This window comes from Labeo rohita, chromosome 23 (genome assembly GCF_022985175.1).
Source record: "Labeo rohita strain BAU-BD-2019 chromosome 23, IGBB_LRoh.1.0, whole genome shotgun sequence".
NCBI lineage: Eukaryota > Metazoa > Chordata > Actinopteri > Cypriniformes > Cyprinidae > Labeo > Labeo rohita.
The window spans coordinates 21,718,906-21,737,809 of NC_066891.1; the positions used below are offsets into that span (position 1 = coordinate 21,718,906).

Genomic DNA, 18,904 nt, shown 5'->3' on the forward strand with positions numbered 1-18,904 from the left:
TCCTGGAAGACAAGTTAAGTACAATTTACCTGGATCTTCAAATTCAAAATGTTTTCATATTTTCTTAATGCATTGTGTTTCCTTCTGGAGCATCAGTGAATGTTTGAACCTTTTTTAATAGTTGTGTTTGAGTCCCTCAGTTGTCCTCAGTGTGAAAAGATGGATCTCAAAATCATACAGACTGTTCAAATATGCAAAAGATGCTGGAAAACTGAAGAATCTGAAGGACCTGAAGGATTTTTCGGAAGAACAGTGCTTAGTTTAACTCTTCAGAACATCACAAAACAAAAAAACAGTCGTAGATCATCTAGGTAACCACACATAGTATTAAGAACTAAGGGTTCCCAAACTTTTGCAGAGGGTTATTTTTTTGGTTTTGTGGACTATATGTAAACATCTTTCATGTAAAATATCTTACTCGGGACAGTACTAAATTAAAAATATGCATTTTGTATGGTCTCTCTTATTTTGTTCAAATTATTCACATTTTCACAGATTCTGTAAGTGGTTCCCAAACTTTTGCATAAAACTGTATATCATCGGAAGCTTTCAAAATAACACGCTGTAGGAATGTTCAATCATAAACAGTGCTTTACAGCCATAGCAAGCCATAGAAGTGCCTTTTAATAACTGCTCTTTAATAAGTATGCAGAAGAGAAATGGATTTCCCATATAGGCCGTGTAAACGTCCATAGCACTAGCTGGCATTTAATTTCAGTCCATCAGTATATGGTCCCACCAGTCCATAAATATGCAAGTAGATGATCAGCCAGTCAATGTAGCAAGTAAACAAACAATCACAATACCAAGTTAAAGTTTACAGGAATAAGCATTAGGTGTACAATATATCTATATTCCACTGACACTTTCAATATATATATATTTCTTTAATTTGGCGTAATAGTCTTTTTTTCACATTCAGTGGTCTGTGATGTAAACCCATGACAATGCTGGCTCTTAGTTGTCTGTCTCATCGAGAAGAATCCATTGTGTAGTAACAAAGCAAGATACAGAGCGAAGCAGAAAACATTCAAGAAAAATTTGAGGTAATGCTGACTGACGTCTTCAACAATACAAAGCCTCGAACTTGGTTAACTTCATTTTATGCACATATATAATAGAACACCACAGCAACTGTTTTGCGATACAATTATTTTTTAAGCTTCAGTCTGTGCTACCAACCATACATGTATATAAAATATTTTTGCTTACTGTACAGTCAAACCAAGAAAAATATCAACTTTTTTTTTTTTTTAAATAACAATCAGGCTTTACAAGTCTCTGTAGTTTAAGATTCGGTGTCATAACTGTATATAATACATAGTACAGTCCATTTACTATATACTGGTTATACACTATATATATTCTATAGTGTATATAGTACAGTCCAACACTTGGCAATACCACAAAAAAGGACTGATACACTTACTCCGTAGGTTCAGATGTATGTTTAAGGCCATGAAATTCTACAGTCTTAAATTTCAAGAGAAACATTGATTGTTGTAAGATTGACATAAAAAGCATCTGTACAAGGCTGCAACACTGAACGACAAAGTGTAATAATTCTCGAATAAGAACAAAACCGTAGACAATAACATCTAAATCCAATTAAGACACTGTAAAGTGAGCCCCTTTGTCCCTAAAAGGGCGTGTCGTTTAACTCGACTCCGCCCTTACTCCTAGCCCAACCCGTTCCCCCGCCCACCTGGCGGAGGTGACTGTGGTGCTAGAGTGTTGTAATCTGAGTCAACTCAGAGTTTGAGTTTCCTGTCCCTGGATTGGGTTGAGGCTCAGGGCTGACCAGGGGCAGCTCCACGCCTAGTCATGCGGGGTTACTGTTCCCGTCCGCAGTCTTGCAGTTGTAGGCCACCTCGCGTGCGATGTTGCGCATGCGGCCCGACTGCTGCGCGTCGAGGCCAAAGGGCGAGGGGTGGCAGAACTCGCGGAAACAGCGCTTGAAGTTTTCATCGAGGAACGCATAGAGAACGGGGTTCAGGCTGCTGTTGACGTAGCCCAGGGCGATGCAGAAATGCATGAACACCACCGTCTGAACACTGCCCAGGTTGAAGCCCAGCGACTGCGCCAGCGCCATGATTTGGATGGGCGTCCAACACACAACGAAGGCCGCGACTACCACTAGCACCATGCGTGTGATGCGCCGAAGGTTGCGATCTTTTTCCTTGGACCCCGATAGGATTCGGACGCTACGGAGGCGTTTCACCATGAGGCTGTAGCACACGCTGATGATCGCCACAGGGACCAGGAAGGAAAGTAGGAAAACACACGTCCCGAACACTGGGTCCCAATAACTGCGAGGATCCGGGAGAACCAAGATGCACTCGATGCCTGTGTGGAAAGAAAAATACACATCACAATTCATTTAAATGGGAACCCTTGAATTGAATGTAAAGTTACATTGAATGTAAACAAAACAATCGGTCATTTTGTAAAAGATATTAAAACTGAGATACATTTAACCACAAATGCTCATCTTGCATCAACAACATCAACATAGGTGGAAGTACCGACCCAGTGTTTACAATGCAAAAAACGTTAAAACAACGATGTCGGATGATTTCGAAGGTGGAGGAGAAAATGAGATGGAGTTTTTGCCCTACCGTACCTTTTTGAACCAATGTTGGTTCTAACCACGTGTGATCTAAGAACTAACCACGTGTGATCTTTCCAACATGATTATTTAATGCGTGAAGTCATAGACGCACATCGAAGAGCTAGTGTAAGACCAGCATTTGTGGTTAAAAAGTATCTACATTTTGTTTTATTTTTTTAGAAAATGACTGATCGAAGACCCTTGTTCCTTGACTGGGATCGTTTAGAGCCTTTTGAAGCTGCATTGAAACTGCAGTTTGGATTTTCAACCCATTGGGTCCCACTGAAGTCCATTATATGGAGAAAAATCCTGGAATGTTTTTCTCAAAAACCTTAATTTCTTTTCAACTGAAGAAAGAAAGGCATGAACATCTTGGATGACATGGGGGTGAGTAAATTATACTTTTTATTCTGGAAGTGAATGTCAGTGTTTCACTAGAAAAGCCTTGGTTCCAAAAAGATAAAAAGACTTGAATGCTTTGAACAGATAGATAGATAGACAGACAGACAGATAGACAGACCGACTAGATAGACAGATAGACAGATAGATAGATAGATAGATAGATAGATAGATAGATAGATAGATAGATAGATAGATAGATAGATAGATAGATAGATAGATTTAATTACATTTGAATTTAAAAAAAAGAAAGATCAGAAAATATTTAAAACATTACAATGTATTTAATCTAAAATTGATAAGTTAATAGTGCCATCAATAATATTGAGTTCTTTACAGATTCAACATGCCCTTTTCAGAAAATGTTGTTTTTCACAGTTAATCATTTTCTCCTTGCCACTCCTCTTGACATTTTTGACAGCCTACCTCTGAGTGCATTAAAAGCCTCTCCATTCCTGAGATGTGTGAATTCGGACTTACTGTGAGCTACATCAACACTCCCTTGAAACAGCCGTCAATCGTTAATGCCAAAAGGTAGTCTTTTACCTGTCCTGGCTGAAAAGCATTGGGGTTCTAGATGTTACCCAGACTTTTGAACTGTGGAATAATATCTGCTCTATCTTATCATGGCCTTGAACTGCTCACTAATCGAGCAACACAGAAAATAAAACTCTTCAAGTAGGAGTTTCCATGAACAGCCGTGGAGAAAACTTAGACCTTTAAACCTCTTTAAAAAGTTTTTTTTTTTTTTTTTGTATTTTTCAATTTTTTCTGCCCTGGCTGACACGAACATTTCAAAACCACTATGCTTTGTAATGTAAGACTTTTTCTTGCAGTCAATATTGTGCACTAAACACAAAATAAAAACGCAAACCCTATACCAGCATTTCTAAAGGCAACCTTCGACTAGGTAATATCAGCAATGTCTTTACAGGCCTTATGCAGTCTAAACAATTTGAAATGTTAGGGGTATGATGTATTGTAATTGTATTCATGTGAATACTGATTGAGATTTTGAGAATTTGTATATGTCTGTTTAAAGGAAACTCCAGGTATTAAGACTTATATGGCTTAATGTATAACGTAAATGATGTCTCTTACTTAAATATGTAGTAGAAAACCCATAAAAGATTTACGTTATTTAAAAAATCCACATCATTTTATACATATTTTGGACTATGGGGGGTGCCATTATTTCGATGACTTGTAATGGTTGCACATGGTGAGCTACTGGCACTGCCTGTTGTTATTTTTACCGCAACACAACTCAGAAAATAAAATACTGATACAATGCCACATTGTGCGGCTTTTGGTTGTAATTTTCAGTCGAAAGGCAACAAGAGAAGCGATGTAAGCCTTCACTGCTTTTCCTAACGTTAAGAAGAGGAGAAAATAATGGGAAGATGCCTGTGGTCGAATAAAACTTCTAAAGACCTGCGTCTTTGTTCCCTCCACTTTAGCCCTGATGCCTTTGAGGCTTTTGTAGAACACAGCTACTGAAAGAGCTTACAAATGGCAGAGACAAGAAATGCTAGATGCCATCCTGGCAGGAATTAAACATGCTGACGCTTGTCATGACATCTGGGGACATTTAGAGGAAAATCAATTGTACGGCATTTGGTTTAAGCCTACACTTATATCCACTGTCACCTGTAAACATCTTCAGGAGCTGTGGTCATCATTTTCCTAATTGAGTTGCAGTAAAATAGCAACAGGAAGCCCCCTATAGTCCAAAATATGCATAAAACATTGTGGATATTTTAAATAACGTAAATCTTTCATGAATTTTCTACTGCATATTTGAGCAAGCGACATAATTTGTATTATATTAAACCATAAAAAAGTTTTCTACCCTACGATGCGCTAAAGAGAACTAAATTATGCATTCACACAAGTACTGAGTTCTCTTCACGTTGAATCGTTTAAAATTGTTTGAATGTTTTAAATAGCAAGACTTAAAAATGTGTGCAAATGATCAACTAGCATCATCACTTTATGATGGTTAAGCTTCGCAATTAATCTGCAAGGTACATGCGTGCCATTCTGTTAGGCGGTCCGTATGGATCAAATAAAATCTGTTACATCCCTATAACATGTAGTTTGAAATCTCAATCAATCAATCTTTAAATCTCTGGTACAAAAACAGCACACAAATTATTATTAACCTATTTATCATGGCCTTGTTTGAATATTTATCTGCACCCTACAATGTAGTCTTATATATCTCTGTCAATCTTGCTAGCAAAGCAAGTCTTATGTAAGTTATGAGTGGATTTTCATCATACTGGTCTAAAGTCGCTCCTATCACATCTGCACACAAGTGGCAATCTGCAGTGCACTGCAGAGAACAGATTCTTCCATACATAACCTTTTTTCCCTGCTGAAGTCAATCATATTGCAGGATCATTTCTAAGGCATTTCAAGATTGCTTTGTATTCCTTTCATCCAAAACCAGTCACTCAAATCGCATCAGTAAAACAGCAGGATTTTAACAAGTACAAATCTCCATGCATCTTCAAAGACTGGTGGAAACAGAGTGGAAACTGGTTGGAATTAGTTATATATGCAAATAATAGAAATACATGTAAACCATGCAACGGTTTGCAGTGTTTCTGTATTTATATGGTCTCACCAACCTGGAAAATGTAATTCTAATTCATCATTCGCCATGTTGTGACCAAGCAACTCCCGCTGAATCGAATGCTTTCACAATGATTTACGAATCATTGTTGCATGTCCGCTTGTTTGTTTGAAAGCTATTTTGAGATGGAACAGCTTTGCTGAAAACTTAAACACGGATTTAACCGCAACACTGCTGGACATTTGTTTGCAGACATTCGTCCACATCTCTGTACCTCTGAATCTCTGTCATCCTCCCTCTCTCTGCTTCTGTCTGTCTTTCCCTGCAGTGTCAAAGGCAGCAGAACGCAACTTGAAGTGATGAATAAATAAATATGTTGCGGGCTGGCAGGAGAGGAGAGGAGAGAGAGTGTTACGAAAGAAAGCTGTCTGAACATTCTGCTGGGAGGAACGCTGATCATCCGAGCACTGCGTGTCCAAAGAGTTTTAGTTATTTTCTTCAAACACTATATACAGTAAAGCACACTGCTGTTGATTGAACGTATTAAGGGAGGCTTCTACTACCTGTCTTTCATCTCAGCCCCCCAAGGTTCTGCGATTAATTCAGCTGTCAGCATCCTTAAAAATGTGTGATTATGTGATTTCCCTTCACGCTTGGTGAACAGAGGTGCAGTAAGCTATCGGAGCACATAAACGGTGCATTAAGCTATTTACACTTTTCATCACTCTGTCACTGTCTAGAAAGCATAATACTTAAAGTAATGAACTTTTTAGTGTCATCCAAACAACAAAAAAGAGAAACACCAAGACAATGCTAAAAATGCTCTTTTTAACTTTCCCTTCATTAAAGCACATCTGTTTTTAACATAGGTAATAATAAGAAATGTCTTAAAGAGCAAATCAGCATATTAGAATGATTTCTGAAGGATCAAGACTGAAGTAATAATGCTGAAAATTCAGCTTTGCTATTAAAATAGTATTTTTTTATTGTAATATCATTACTGATAATTCTGGCTAATATGATAGTCCATCTTAGGCATTCTGCTGACTATTACTAACTTTGCTACTACATGTCAACTAGCAGGAGTGTTAGGTAGCAACTAGTTATATGTAACAGAGTTAATTAATGACAAAATAAATGTAACTGTACTCTGTTACAATTACTGAGAAAAAAATGTGTAATTGAATTACAGTTACTTATGAAAATGTTAATGAGATGCAAAAGCAGTTGCATCTGAAAATTTTCACACACATACAGATTTAATTGTTTTCTTTCTCAAATTGCATTGACTGCTTTAAAATAATTATGAAACAGCAATATTTCAGGAGTTTAGGACAGAATAAAACAAGCTTATTCAATAACTGTTTTATTTTCTATTTTGGAAATTATGTACAGTGGGAAAAAAATAAAAGAAAAATTTGGACATCATTCAAAAGTTTTCACCCCCCACTGTTCTGAAGAACAATGCTCAGTTTAACTGTTCAGAACAAACAAGGGACTTATGAACAACCATCACAAAACAAAAACAAAAACAAACAAACAAACAAAAAAAAAAAAAGTCATAGATCATCCAGGTAACCACACACAGTATTAAGAACCAAGGGTTCCCAAACTTTTGAAGGGGGTTATTTTAATCATTTCAGCTATTTTGGACTATATGTAAACATCTATATGTAAAATATCTTACTCAGGACAGTACTAAATAAAAATAACATGCATTTTGTATGATCTCTCTTATTTTGTTAAAATTATTCACATTTTCACAGATTCTGCAAGGGGTTCCCAAACTTTGGCACGCCACTGTATATGCTTTTTTTTTTAAAGATTAACAGTTTTTTTTTCCAAGGCATTGTTAGATTCCAGTTTTTTTTTTTTCTTTTAAATTCCAAAAACAGTAACCTCAGAATGATCTCAAAGTAAACACAGGTGCTAAAGTCTGATTTTTTTGGTGGTTGTGCTTTAAAATTAAATTATTATAATTTTAATTTAAGTGATGAAGGATTTTGAAAGTCTGCTTTAAAAGTTTCAAAATGATTAACAGTTGAAAACATTCATTAGAAATTTAGAAAATAATCAAAGAGTTACACTAATCACATAGTTACACTACTTATTACATTTTAAATAGGGTAACTTGTAAACTGTAACCTACTGCATTTCCAAAGTAACCTTTCCAACACTAACTAGCAGTAAGAGTATAAGTAAACTGTCTGCTTAATATCTGCCAGCAATTGTAATGGTTCCCAGGCAGACATTTTTAATGTATACTGTAGATGAAGCAGCTCTTATAATATAAAATTAACCTCTAATTCATCTACATGTAAATGCTGTGTCCTGTTTCTGAGGTGCTTAAGGTTTAGTGGTGATTATTTCACTGAGAGGAAACTCGAGATCAGAGAAGGTTTTTTAACACAATACAGCTAAATGGGCTGTAGGATCTATAAGGTTCATGAATAATGGATCATGAAAGAGAGGAGGGTGTTGAAGAGATGTCACAGAGGGCACAGCAAAGATTCAGAACATATGCACAAATACAAATGCGTGGACACACATAAAAAAGGATGAGTAAAAGGTCAGGCTGCAGGTCTTTAAGAGATTTTCCATTAACATTATTTTCATTTTGTAGTTTTGTATTGTAAAACATAGTTTTTATTGTACTGCCATTAAAGGATTAGTTCACGTCCAGAATGAAACTTTCCTGATAATTTACTCATCCCCATATCATCCAAGATGTTCATGTCTTTCTTTGTTCAGTCGAAAAGAAATTAAGGTTTTTGAAGTAAACTTATCAGGATTTTTCTCCATATATTGAACTTCAGTGGTGGCCAATGGGTTGAAGGTTCAAATTACAGTTTCAGTGCCGTTTCAAAGGGCTCAACACGATCCCAGCTGAGGAATATGGGTCTCATCTAGTGACATGACCTGTCATTTTCTAAGAAAATACAAATTTATACACTTTTTAACCACAAATGCTTATCTTGCACTAGCTCGACCTCACACATAACATAGGCGAAAGTACAGATCCAGTGTTTACAAAGTGAACGTGCAAAGAAAGTCAAAAACCCTTTACAAAAAAAAAAAAAAAAAAAAAAAGGTCAAACAACGATGTTGGACGATTTTGAAGTTGGAGGAGAAAATGAGATGGATTTTTTTTGCCCTACCCTACTGTAACTTTTTTAACCTAAGTACACACATGAAGAACTAACCATGTGTGACCTTTCCAACCTGACTATGCAATGTGTGAAGACGTGCATGTGCATCGCAGAGCTAGTGCAAGACGAGCATTTGTGGTTAAAAAGTATATACATTTTTATTGTTTTTAGAAAATGACTGATCATGTCCCTAGATAAGACCCTTATTCCTCAGCTGGGTCATGTAGAGTCCTTTGAAGCTGCACTGAAACTGCAATTTGGACCTTCAACCCATTGGCCACCACTGAAATCCACTATATGGAGAAAAATCCTAAAATGTTTTCCTTTAAAAACCATAATTTCGTTTTGACTGAAGAAAAAAAGACAAGAACATCTTGGATGACATGGGGGTTGAGTAAATTATCAGGAAATTGAACTTCTCCTTTAATTCATGCTGATTGAATAATAATAAAAAAGATATAATAATATCAAAAGTGAAACAGTAATGAGAATCTGTAAATGAAAACAATGTCATGAAATGTCAATTTAAAAATCATAATATTTGATTTTAATTTATTGTTTTATTTTATTTGATCAATATTTAATTTTTTTAATATAACCTACAAATTTTTTTCCCCATGAGATTCACTCTTACACACTCAAAATTCATTGCACACTCACATACTGAACACACACTCAATACACACATTTATAAGCTTAATAAGAAAAGTGAGCTCAGCATGGTGTTAAACCTGTTTCCCCCTAATACAATTTGCGTAGCAAAGTACTTTCATGCTCTTTTCCAGTAAAAAGAAACCTCATTCAATTAGGAAATGTTATGATTATCAGGAGCTCAAAGCCACAGGGAGGAAAGGCCCTTCTGGGTCACCTGTGGTTCTGCTTTCAGAACACTGTGCAGAGCAATTACTGTAACCTCAATGGATCCAATAACAGCAAAATGATTAACACTGAAATGCTTCGGATGTGCTTTTTAAAGTCTCTTAATAGCGCACATATTATTGACAAACAAACCCCACACATATACAGTCATATTACGATTTCCCTGCAGGTCTCAGGTGTTTGAGTTTGTTATTGGGTGTGCTGGTGCATCCTGTGATAGTAAAACGGCTGCTTCAAATTGAATGCTGCATAAATGTTTAATATTCACTGACTGCCTTGTGAGCTACTGATTATTCTCACATTTTCTGCAGTTGAGGAAACCTTTTACATTAAAGTCAACAGGAAACAGCTTTTACAACCTATTTCACTTCCATCATTTGATGTACTCTACCTGTCATATGTTTGGACTTTTTTAGAACATTTTTGAAAGTCTTTTATGCTCACCAAGGCTCCGTTTATTATGATTAAAAATACAGTAAAAACGAATATTGTGAAATACTATTACAATTTAAAAGAATGGTACTTTCCTTAGTTAAATTGCAGTGATGTAACACAATTTAAATATTTGCAGTAAATATTAAGTAAATGTGAGAAAACACAAGGGAAAAAAGTAAATAGGGTCATAACTGTAAACACACTCACCGTTGTCGTTCTCCACATCTCCAAGTACCATAGCCGGGACCCCTATGGCTGAAGCCAAGACCCACACGCAGATATTGACCACCTTGGCCTTGTGGGGTGTCCGCATGTCCAGGGCTTTCACCGGGTGGCACACAGCAACATATCGATCCATGCTCATCACGGTCAAGGTGAACACACTAGTGAACATGTTATAGTAGTCGATGGAGACGACCGCCTTGCACAGGGCATTGCCAAAGGGCCAGAAACCGAGGAACACATCCGTGCCCTGGAAGGGAAGCGTAGCCAAAACCAGCGCATCAGCGAGTGCCAGGTTAAAGATATAGATGTTGGTAGCTGTCTTCATCTTGGTATATCTGGGAAAGTGACAGAGACAATAAAAAAGAGAATGAAAATATAAATCAGGATGAACAGCTCTACACATTCATCCTGACAAAGTCTGTATTTGCGAGGAAACAGATCAGTTGACGCTCCCCTGGGCCCTCCTCAACAATGGCATTAAAATGACATTTCACATCCAATCCGCTTCGCTTTTTAATGGTTTTTGTCTGCAATCTCTTGTTTTATTTGAAAGCTAGAACCTGTGATCCCCACTGCGGATATGCACCAAGATTCATAAACAATTACAAATATGAGCAACGCACTGCCATGACAATGCATGAAGAGCAGGAATTATTTGGTTGGCAGCTGTTTTATGATGTTTGAGAAAGGTTGATAACAGTTGCTGTGCTGTACCAACAATCCCATCATTCACCACAGCTCCACCTCCACTCACGATCTAACAAAAAAAACATTGTGAAATGAAACATGACAAAGACTGATAAATGCTTAAACTTAATGTATATTAAGTAATTACTAATTAATAATTTATTCAATAAACATATGACTATGTAACTACAATATTTGTATATAAATATATTTTAATGTATTTTAATATGTGCCTTGCCAGTATGTGTTGTGAAAACAGCTACATCCAAAGTAGAATTGACTTGATTATTGCAATTACAGTATAATCATTAAGAATAATTTTTTTTCACGGAAATGTAATTAGTCACTTATTTAGAGCTGAAATTGCACAGCCAATGCTTTGGGATATGAAGTGATCCTCAAAATATCTGTCTGGGCTAATCTAATGTTTTGTTCCTCTGTATTCAAACTGACATTTAACAGTAATGACAGGAAAAAGTGGTACTGGGACTGGTTCAGCAGGTGAGAATTTGTGTCTTATCTATCTGTTTTATGGAAGCACGTTTCTACTACTGAATAAAAAATAAGGTAATTGCAATTTTTGTGATATAAACTAATCACAGTTCAAATAGTACATTTAAGTAATTTTTTTAAATGTGTCTTAGAAAAAACATCTTAAGATGAAACAAAGGCACTGGCATGTTTTAAAGGAGAACTCCACTTCCAGAACAACAATTTACAAATAATTTCACCCCCTTGTCATCAAAGATGTTCATGTCTTTCTTTCTTCAGTCGTAAAGAAATTGTTTTTGAGCAAAGCATTTTAGCATTTTTCTCCATATAATGGACTGATAAGGTGACCCGAGCTTGAACCTCCAAATTGCAGTTTAAATGCAGCTTCAAACAATCCCAAATGCGTTTGTAAACGATCCCAGCCGAGGAAGAAGGGTCTTATCTAGTGTAACGATCGGTTGTTTTAATAAAAAGAATACAATTTATATACTTTTTAATGCCAAACGCTCATCTTGTCTCACTCTTCTTGGACTGTTTTTGTTCCGGTTCATGACAGTCAGGGTATGTCAAAAAACTCCCATCTCATGTTCTCCCTCAACTTCGAAATCGTCCTATATCGCAGTTTCACCTTTTTTGTTAAGGGTGTTCATCTTCTTTGCATGTTCACTTTGCAAAGACTGGGTCGGTACTTCTGCAGCGATGTAGGATGATTTTGAAATGATTTTTGAAGTTGAGGGAGAAAATACGATTGGAGTTTTTCGACATACCCACAGAGTTCATGGAGAGAAAGGCAAGACAAGCGTTTGAGATTAAAAAGAATTTAAATTGTATGTTTTAATGAAAATAAATCGTTTTGCTAGATAAGACCCTTCTTCCTCGGCTGGGGTTGTTTACAACCGCATTTGGGATCATTTGAAGCTGCATTTAAACTGCATTTTGGAAGTTCAAAATCAGGGCACCATATCAGTCCATTATATGGACAAAAATCTCGAAATGTTTTTCTCAAAAAACATAATTCCTTAACGAAAGAAAGACTTAAACCTTGGATGACAAGGGGTGAGTACATTATATGTGAATCTTTGTTTTGGAAGTGGACTTCTCCTTTAAGATCAATCAGTGCAAGTTTCTTTCAGTTGAAGCAGCTCAGACTTACATTTTAGTCTAGTACTAGGATTAAGCCTTGTCTGTGAAACCGGGAAATAAACTTGCAATTCTGACTTTTTTCTCAGAACTGTGTAATATAAACTCACAATCGTGAGTTATAAAGTCTGAATTGCAAGATATAAACTCACAATTCTGACTTCATGGCTTTTTTTTCACAGAGAGGGGTTAGACTAAACCAGAATTAGGCCATAGTTCAATTAGGACATTTAAGATTTTATTTTATAAACATGCCTTAGTAAAACATCACCGGTGTGCATCTTGAGACAAAACAAAGGCACTAATATATTTTAAGATCAGTTAGTGCAAGCTTCTTTTAGATGAAGCAGCTCAGACTTACATTTTAGTCTGGGACTAGGGTTAAGCCTTGTCTGTGAAACCAGGGGTATAACACGGAATTGCGAATTAAGTCAGAATTGTGAGATATAAACTTATAAAATATCAGTCTTTTTTTCCCCTCAAAATTGGACCTTATAGTTCACAGTCACGAGGTTATGTCCCACAATTTAGAGAAAACAAGTTGGAATTGCGAGAAATAAACACATTTGTGAAAAAAATCTGACTTTATCTTGAAATTCTGACTTTAATTTTTGCAATTGTGAGTTTATATCACGCAATTCTGAGGAAAAAAAGCCAGAATTGTAAGATATAACTCACATTTGCGAGAAAAAAAAAAATCAGACTTTTATCTTGCAATTCGGATTTAATTTCTTATAATTGTGAGTTTATATTTCGCAATTATGACTTTTTTTCTCAGAACTGCGTATAATGTAATATAAACCTGCAATTGCGAGTTATAAAGTCTGAATTGTAAGACATAAACTCGCAATTCTGAGAAATAAAGTCAGAATTGTGAGATATAAACAGACATACAAAGAGTTTATATCTCAGAAAAAAGTCAAAATTGTGAGTTTATATCACGGAATTCTGAGAAAAAAGTCAGAACTGCGAGACATAAAATCGCATTTGCGAGAAAAGAGTCTTTTATCTCGCAATTTTGACTTTATTTCTCAGATTTGTGAGTTTATATCTTGCAATTCTGGCTTTATAACTCAACTGTGAGTTTATATCTCACAATTCTGAGAAAAAAGTCAGAATTGAGAGATCTAAAATTGCACATGCAAGAAAAAAAAGAGTCTTTTATCTCGCAATTCTGACTTTATTTCTCGGAATTGTGAGTTTATATCTTGCAATTCAAACTTTATAACACAAAATTGCGAGTTTGCAATTCTGAGAAAAAAGGTTCGAATTGCGAGAAAAAAATGTCAGAATTTTGAGATTGGACTTTTGGACTTTTATCTTGCAATTTTGACTTTATATCTTGCAATTACGAGTTTATATCCTGCAATACTGAAAAAACAGTCAGAATTGCAAGTTTATCACACAATTCTGACTTTATAACTCGCAATTGCAAGTTTAAATCACATTTCTGTCTATTTCTAGCAATTTTGAGTTTATATCACACAATTCTGAGAAAAAAGTCAGAATTGCGAGTTTATCATCTTGCATTTCTAACTTTATTTCTCAACTGTAAGATAATTTCATGCAATTCTGAGAAAAAAAGTCAGAATTGTGAGTTTATATTTTGCAATTCGGACTTTATATCTCACATTTTCTCACAATCACAAAAAAAGTTGTTAGATTGTATCACAGTTCTGAGAAAAAATGTCAGAATTGTGAAATAAAAAGTCGTAATAACCTTTTTTAGTTTTTATTCAGTGGCAGAAACAGGCTTTCTATACTGTCTGTATAATAAGCCTGGATTTGTTTGTTTTTTATAAGAATTCTCTTTAATATTATTTGAAGGAATGTGAATATATTTAGCATAATGAAGTCCTGCTTCTGACATTGACATGCTTCATCAATTCCAGTCCTATTCTAAATCAGTTTTGCTGCATGTACGCATGTAGAAAATGGATGAATGGACATTGAATTTGCATAAATATACAAACAAAAATTGACAGAAAAGAAAGAAAGAAAAGCACAAAACAAAGCAATAATTTTAATACATTTATGCATTTGCAAAATATGTTTACCCCAAATGGTCCAAATATTCATTTTCACTAGCTTTTTTCTTATTAGGTTTTGCTCAGCAGTTTATTCAGAGTCAGCAGACAGGCCAATCTCATTTTCAGTTTTCTATTTTAGCACGCTTTAATGGCAAGACCATATGAAACCGTGCAATGCAAATTAAAGTGTAATCCCAACAGGGCCAGTAAACAAGTAATATTAACCAATGAAACTGACTACCAGTGATGCAAATAAATAAACAAGCAGAATAATAATAAAAAGAAACTCGCCCTGTTCTCTAATACAGGAACATTAGAGGATAACCAGTGCTTTTTGCCTCCTCTGCTGTCCTTTTTTGGATTGTTATGCAACAGCGAGAGCCAGCCTGAGTGAGTACGGTGAAGAAGTGAAGAAGAAAGACAGCAACACATCCTCCTCCAGTCCTGAGTCACGCAGGTATAGAGCCATTTTAATCATCTAACACTACAAACATCACTATAGAAAAAAATAATAATCAGAGGAGATGGACTTGAAACACAAGGCCTGTGGATCCAGCAGTAAGTACTACCTAAACTTACCATCAAATATGGTACTGTTAGATTATTTGTTGACCTCCTAGGAAGTGGAACATAAGATCTGAATTGCATTCTCACTCAGGCGATGTTTTCATATCTTCAGCTGTATGACAGTACAATACAAACACTGACAGACACTGCTGTGAAATGACACTAGTGATAATACTTTCATTGGACTTCATAACCCTAATTATGAATCTGTATGTGTGTGTAAGAGCTACAGCAGCAATATTAGAACGCCGCTTATGAGCCCCTCCGGGTTTATTGTGACAAGTTAGCTGGCAAATGAAAACAACACCCTGTTTTCACTGATATATCGTATTTAATAAGCAGTGAACAGACTTCATCATTAGATGTTAATGGTAATTCCCTTATAACTGGCTCAAAGTATGTCTTGAAGCTTGAATCTTGACCAAATTACAGTTCAATATCTTAACGACTGAAAAACCTATCAGAATATTTCACAAACTGAGTGTCTTTATGATTCAAATATGATTTAAAACACTGAGCATAACTTTTCCAAACCAAAAAAAAAAAAAAAAACCTGTTTGGACAAACTCAATTTGCAACAATATCTTGACTTGTTTTTAAATTAGTTTTAGAAAAATTTATATATGCCAATAAATGGTCTTGGACTGATTTAAGATGTATTCACCCACGCTTTGGCGCAACCTCCAGCTTTTTCTTCTATTTTCAAAAAAATAGTGTTTTTATTACTCAGTATGTGTCTGTACTGCCATGTCACATATCATAGATTTTGACAAATCAGTTTAAACCTAAGCAAATCTACCTCTCCAGAGGCTGTGTGACTTTATTAAACTCGCAGCAGGTGAAATATGGAAAATGGACTGCCGGGATGAAGGCTTACATTGACATTGCGTGATTTCATAAATATCTGATGGTGTTGACAAAAGGGACATAGTTTTGAAATCTTATAAAAGAGTTATATTTTCTGAAATATTAACATCTTCCTGAAAGTTGTCAAGATGCAGTAGTAATGTTTCTTTGAAAGATACATATTAATATTTCAGTTTTTCATTTACAATGGCGTGTAGTCAAACCGAAGGATGAGGCAGACCATGAAGTTGAAATGCAAACATTAATCCACAGATAATCCAAATACAGTGCAGGAAAACATACCTTAGAGTGCCCCTCTTATAAAAATGAAATTTTGAAAATTACCTTTCATGCAGTGTGTAACATAGCTTTAGGTGAATGTAAAAGGTGTCTGCAAAGTTAAACAGCTAAAAGTGCATCATAAATTATTGAATATATAAGTGAATCATAAACCTATTTCTAATGATGGAAAGATGGTTGGCGTGCCTGCCGCATGGTCTAAAAGGGTTGTCCCTATTCTCTGAATGAGTCATGCATTAAACCAATCAGAGTCTTATCTCCCATTTCCTTTAAGAGCCAGTTGCGCTCGCGCCAAAGACTGAACGCTTCTTCAGAGAGCAGAGCCGGCGCAAGGGGTAGGGCATTCACGGGCCAAGCCCACTCAAATGAGTTACTGTGCACCCCCCTTTCAAAACTCTCCCCTCATTGCTGAACGTGATAGTTTTTGAAAGCGAAAGTGAAACCAAAAAACAGCTCGCAAAAGAAAGCGATTGATCCATTATGACATGTAAGCATTTTTATATTTTCAAACACAATAATAATCTTTTACATTGTAACCCTTTCATTTTTAATGTCTGGCATGTTTGTGTGCTGCTGCATGTCCCTGTTTGTGCAAAGTGTATGTGCATTGTGCACCTGCCACATTACTAACATGCTCTTTAAATAACAAAAAAAAAAATAATAATATTGCGCCATTGACTTTAGACCAGGTTTCAGTTGGTCAATGGCGCAGTCTATTTCAGTTGCCTCAAAATAGCAACGTGCCAACAATGCGCCTGAACACACCTCGTTTTCATAACTGCGTCGGGCTAAAATGAGCAAAAATCACTTGCGTCGCACCTGGTACCGCATTGCGCCGGGTGTATGATAGCTCCCCTTGTCTCTCAAAAGAAAAAACGACTCTGAACCTCTGAAACAAGTTGTTTTAAATTAAAATCCCATTTCCGTGAAGTTCACACATTGCACTTCATGTTCATAAGCCAAAGGATGAGGCTGTAAAATAATCTATATTACGATACCACAGCAGTATAATCCCAAACTTTTGCTGTGTTCCTGTTATTTCACTGATGACTGCTTTTCCAATCTCCGTGAGTTCAATGTGGAATTCGTAAACTGGTCTTTGAAAATGAGTTTGTGCCCAGTTTGTTTGGACCAGCTTGTTTTTTTAAATCACAGCCTGTAAGTATAATTAATAGTTGCTGCTTTAAAGGCACAATATGTACGTTTTCACCGCTAGAGGGCGCATATTCAAAACAAAGAAAGAACCAAAGGCGCAGTTTGATGACTCCGTGAGTGTGGAATCATGGGAGTTGTTGTCTAGTTCCCACAGCCAATGAAGTCCATTGGGACTTGAGCAGAAATCATATTCATGGATGAGCTAATGTATTAAAGACTTAGAAAGTCGTGGAAGCGAAACGAGGATGCTGGAGCGACTGCTAATGAAGTACGAGTGCGATACATGGCTCGAAAGCAGTAGAGCTTGTATTATGCCACAGTCAAGCCCTGCCACAGCACTGTTTCATCAAACTAGATACATCTGAGTGTTTTGAAAGTTCTGTTATAATGCTACTCTGTGCGTTCAGCACCCATCCAACAAAATCCATAACATATTAAAGCCTCTTTGGTGTTTCTGTGTTTTCCACAAAATAAAAACGGACGTATAACGTCACTGGCAGGCGACGCAATGACACGGCTCGTTATACTATTTAAAATAGCTCTTTCTCTGGATTTAAACATTCTTTGAAACATTTGGGATAATATAATTACACAAGTCAGCAAAATATATATAACTGTTCTAGTGGTTTTTGGATATTTGAATTAAAAAATCTTACATATTGTGCCTTTATTGTCCTGTCGAACGTGCAAAATATGTAGATTTATCAGCACTCCATGTCTATGTTCAGCTAACGTGTATACCATTATTGTTTGTGCCTAGATCACTAACATAAGTGTAATACAACTTTTTTTACTCTGATTGTTTATTTTTGGAACAGAGTGGAGCGCTAACATTATTATAATAGGATGTATTATTAATAAGCGTATTCCAGTACTGGTGATGAGTGTTCTGTTTCTGACATGTAAATGAGCTGCTGCTCCGCATCCGCTTTTCCAGAACAAGGATGTGCCTTTACAGCTCGTCCATCAGATATTCTGCCAAAAATCAGTTTGGTTTGATTTTCATGTCTATTATGCTGAAATAATGTGTTTTAAATCATATTAGTTTGAACTTCTGATATACGGTTTTCTGAACACACACATCTGAAGCATGTGCACTAGGGATGTAACAATATTCAATATAATCAATATTGTGAAATCGCAATAGCAAAACTATATTACAGGTCTTCCTTTTAAATGTTAAAAATACATTTAAACTTCTTTTTCTAACATAAAAGGTCTTTAAAGTTGTGTTTTGGGCCATTATGCTGTGGCACAGTATCTGTCAAACGAACTAAAACCAAAAGTACAATATTGCTTAATCCCTTAAGTCTGTTTTTTGTTTTCAAAGCGAAGCGTGCACTTCATTCAGACGATCAGCTCAGCTGATGTTTTCCACACCTCAGAACGACTCCGTTCACAGTAAATG

At 36.0% G+C, this 18,904-nt stretch overlaps 1 protein-coding gene across 1 annotated transcript in view; it reads right to left on the bottom strand.

Annotated features, from left to right (window-relative positions):
* Window positions 1–561: 561 nt before the first annotated feature.
* The window catches only part of oprl1 (opiate receptor-like 1), a 48,518-nt gene continuing 30,175 nt past the window's right edge, over window positions 562–18,904 (bottom strand). Inside the window, exons 3-4 of the mRNA XM_051097147.1 lie at window positions 10,262–10,614; window positions 562–2,346 (exon numbers count right to left, since the gene is read on the bottom strand). Of these exons, the coding sequence (XP_050953104.1) occupies window positions 1,823–2,346; window positions 10,262–10,614 (877 nt within the window). The 3' untranslated portion in view covers window positions 562–1,822. The remainder of the gene's footprint in view (window positions 2,347–10,261; window positions 10,615–18,904) is intronic.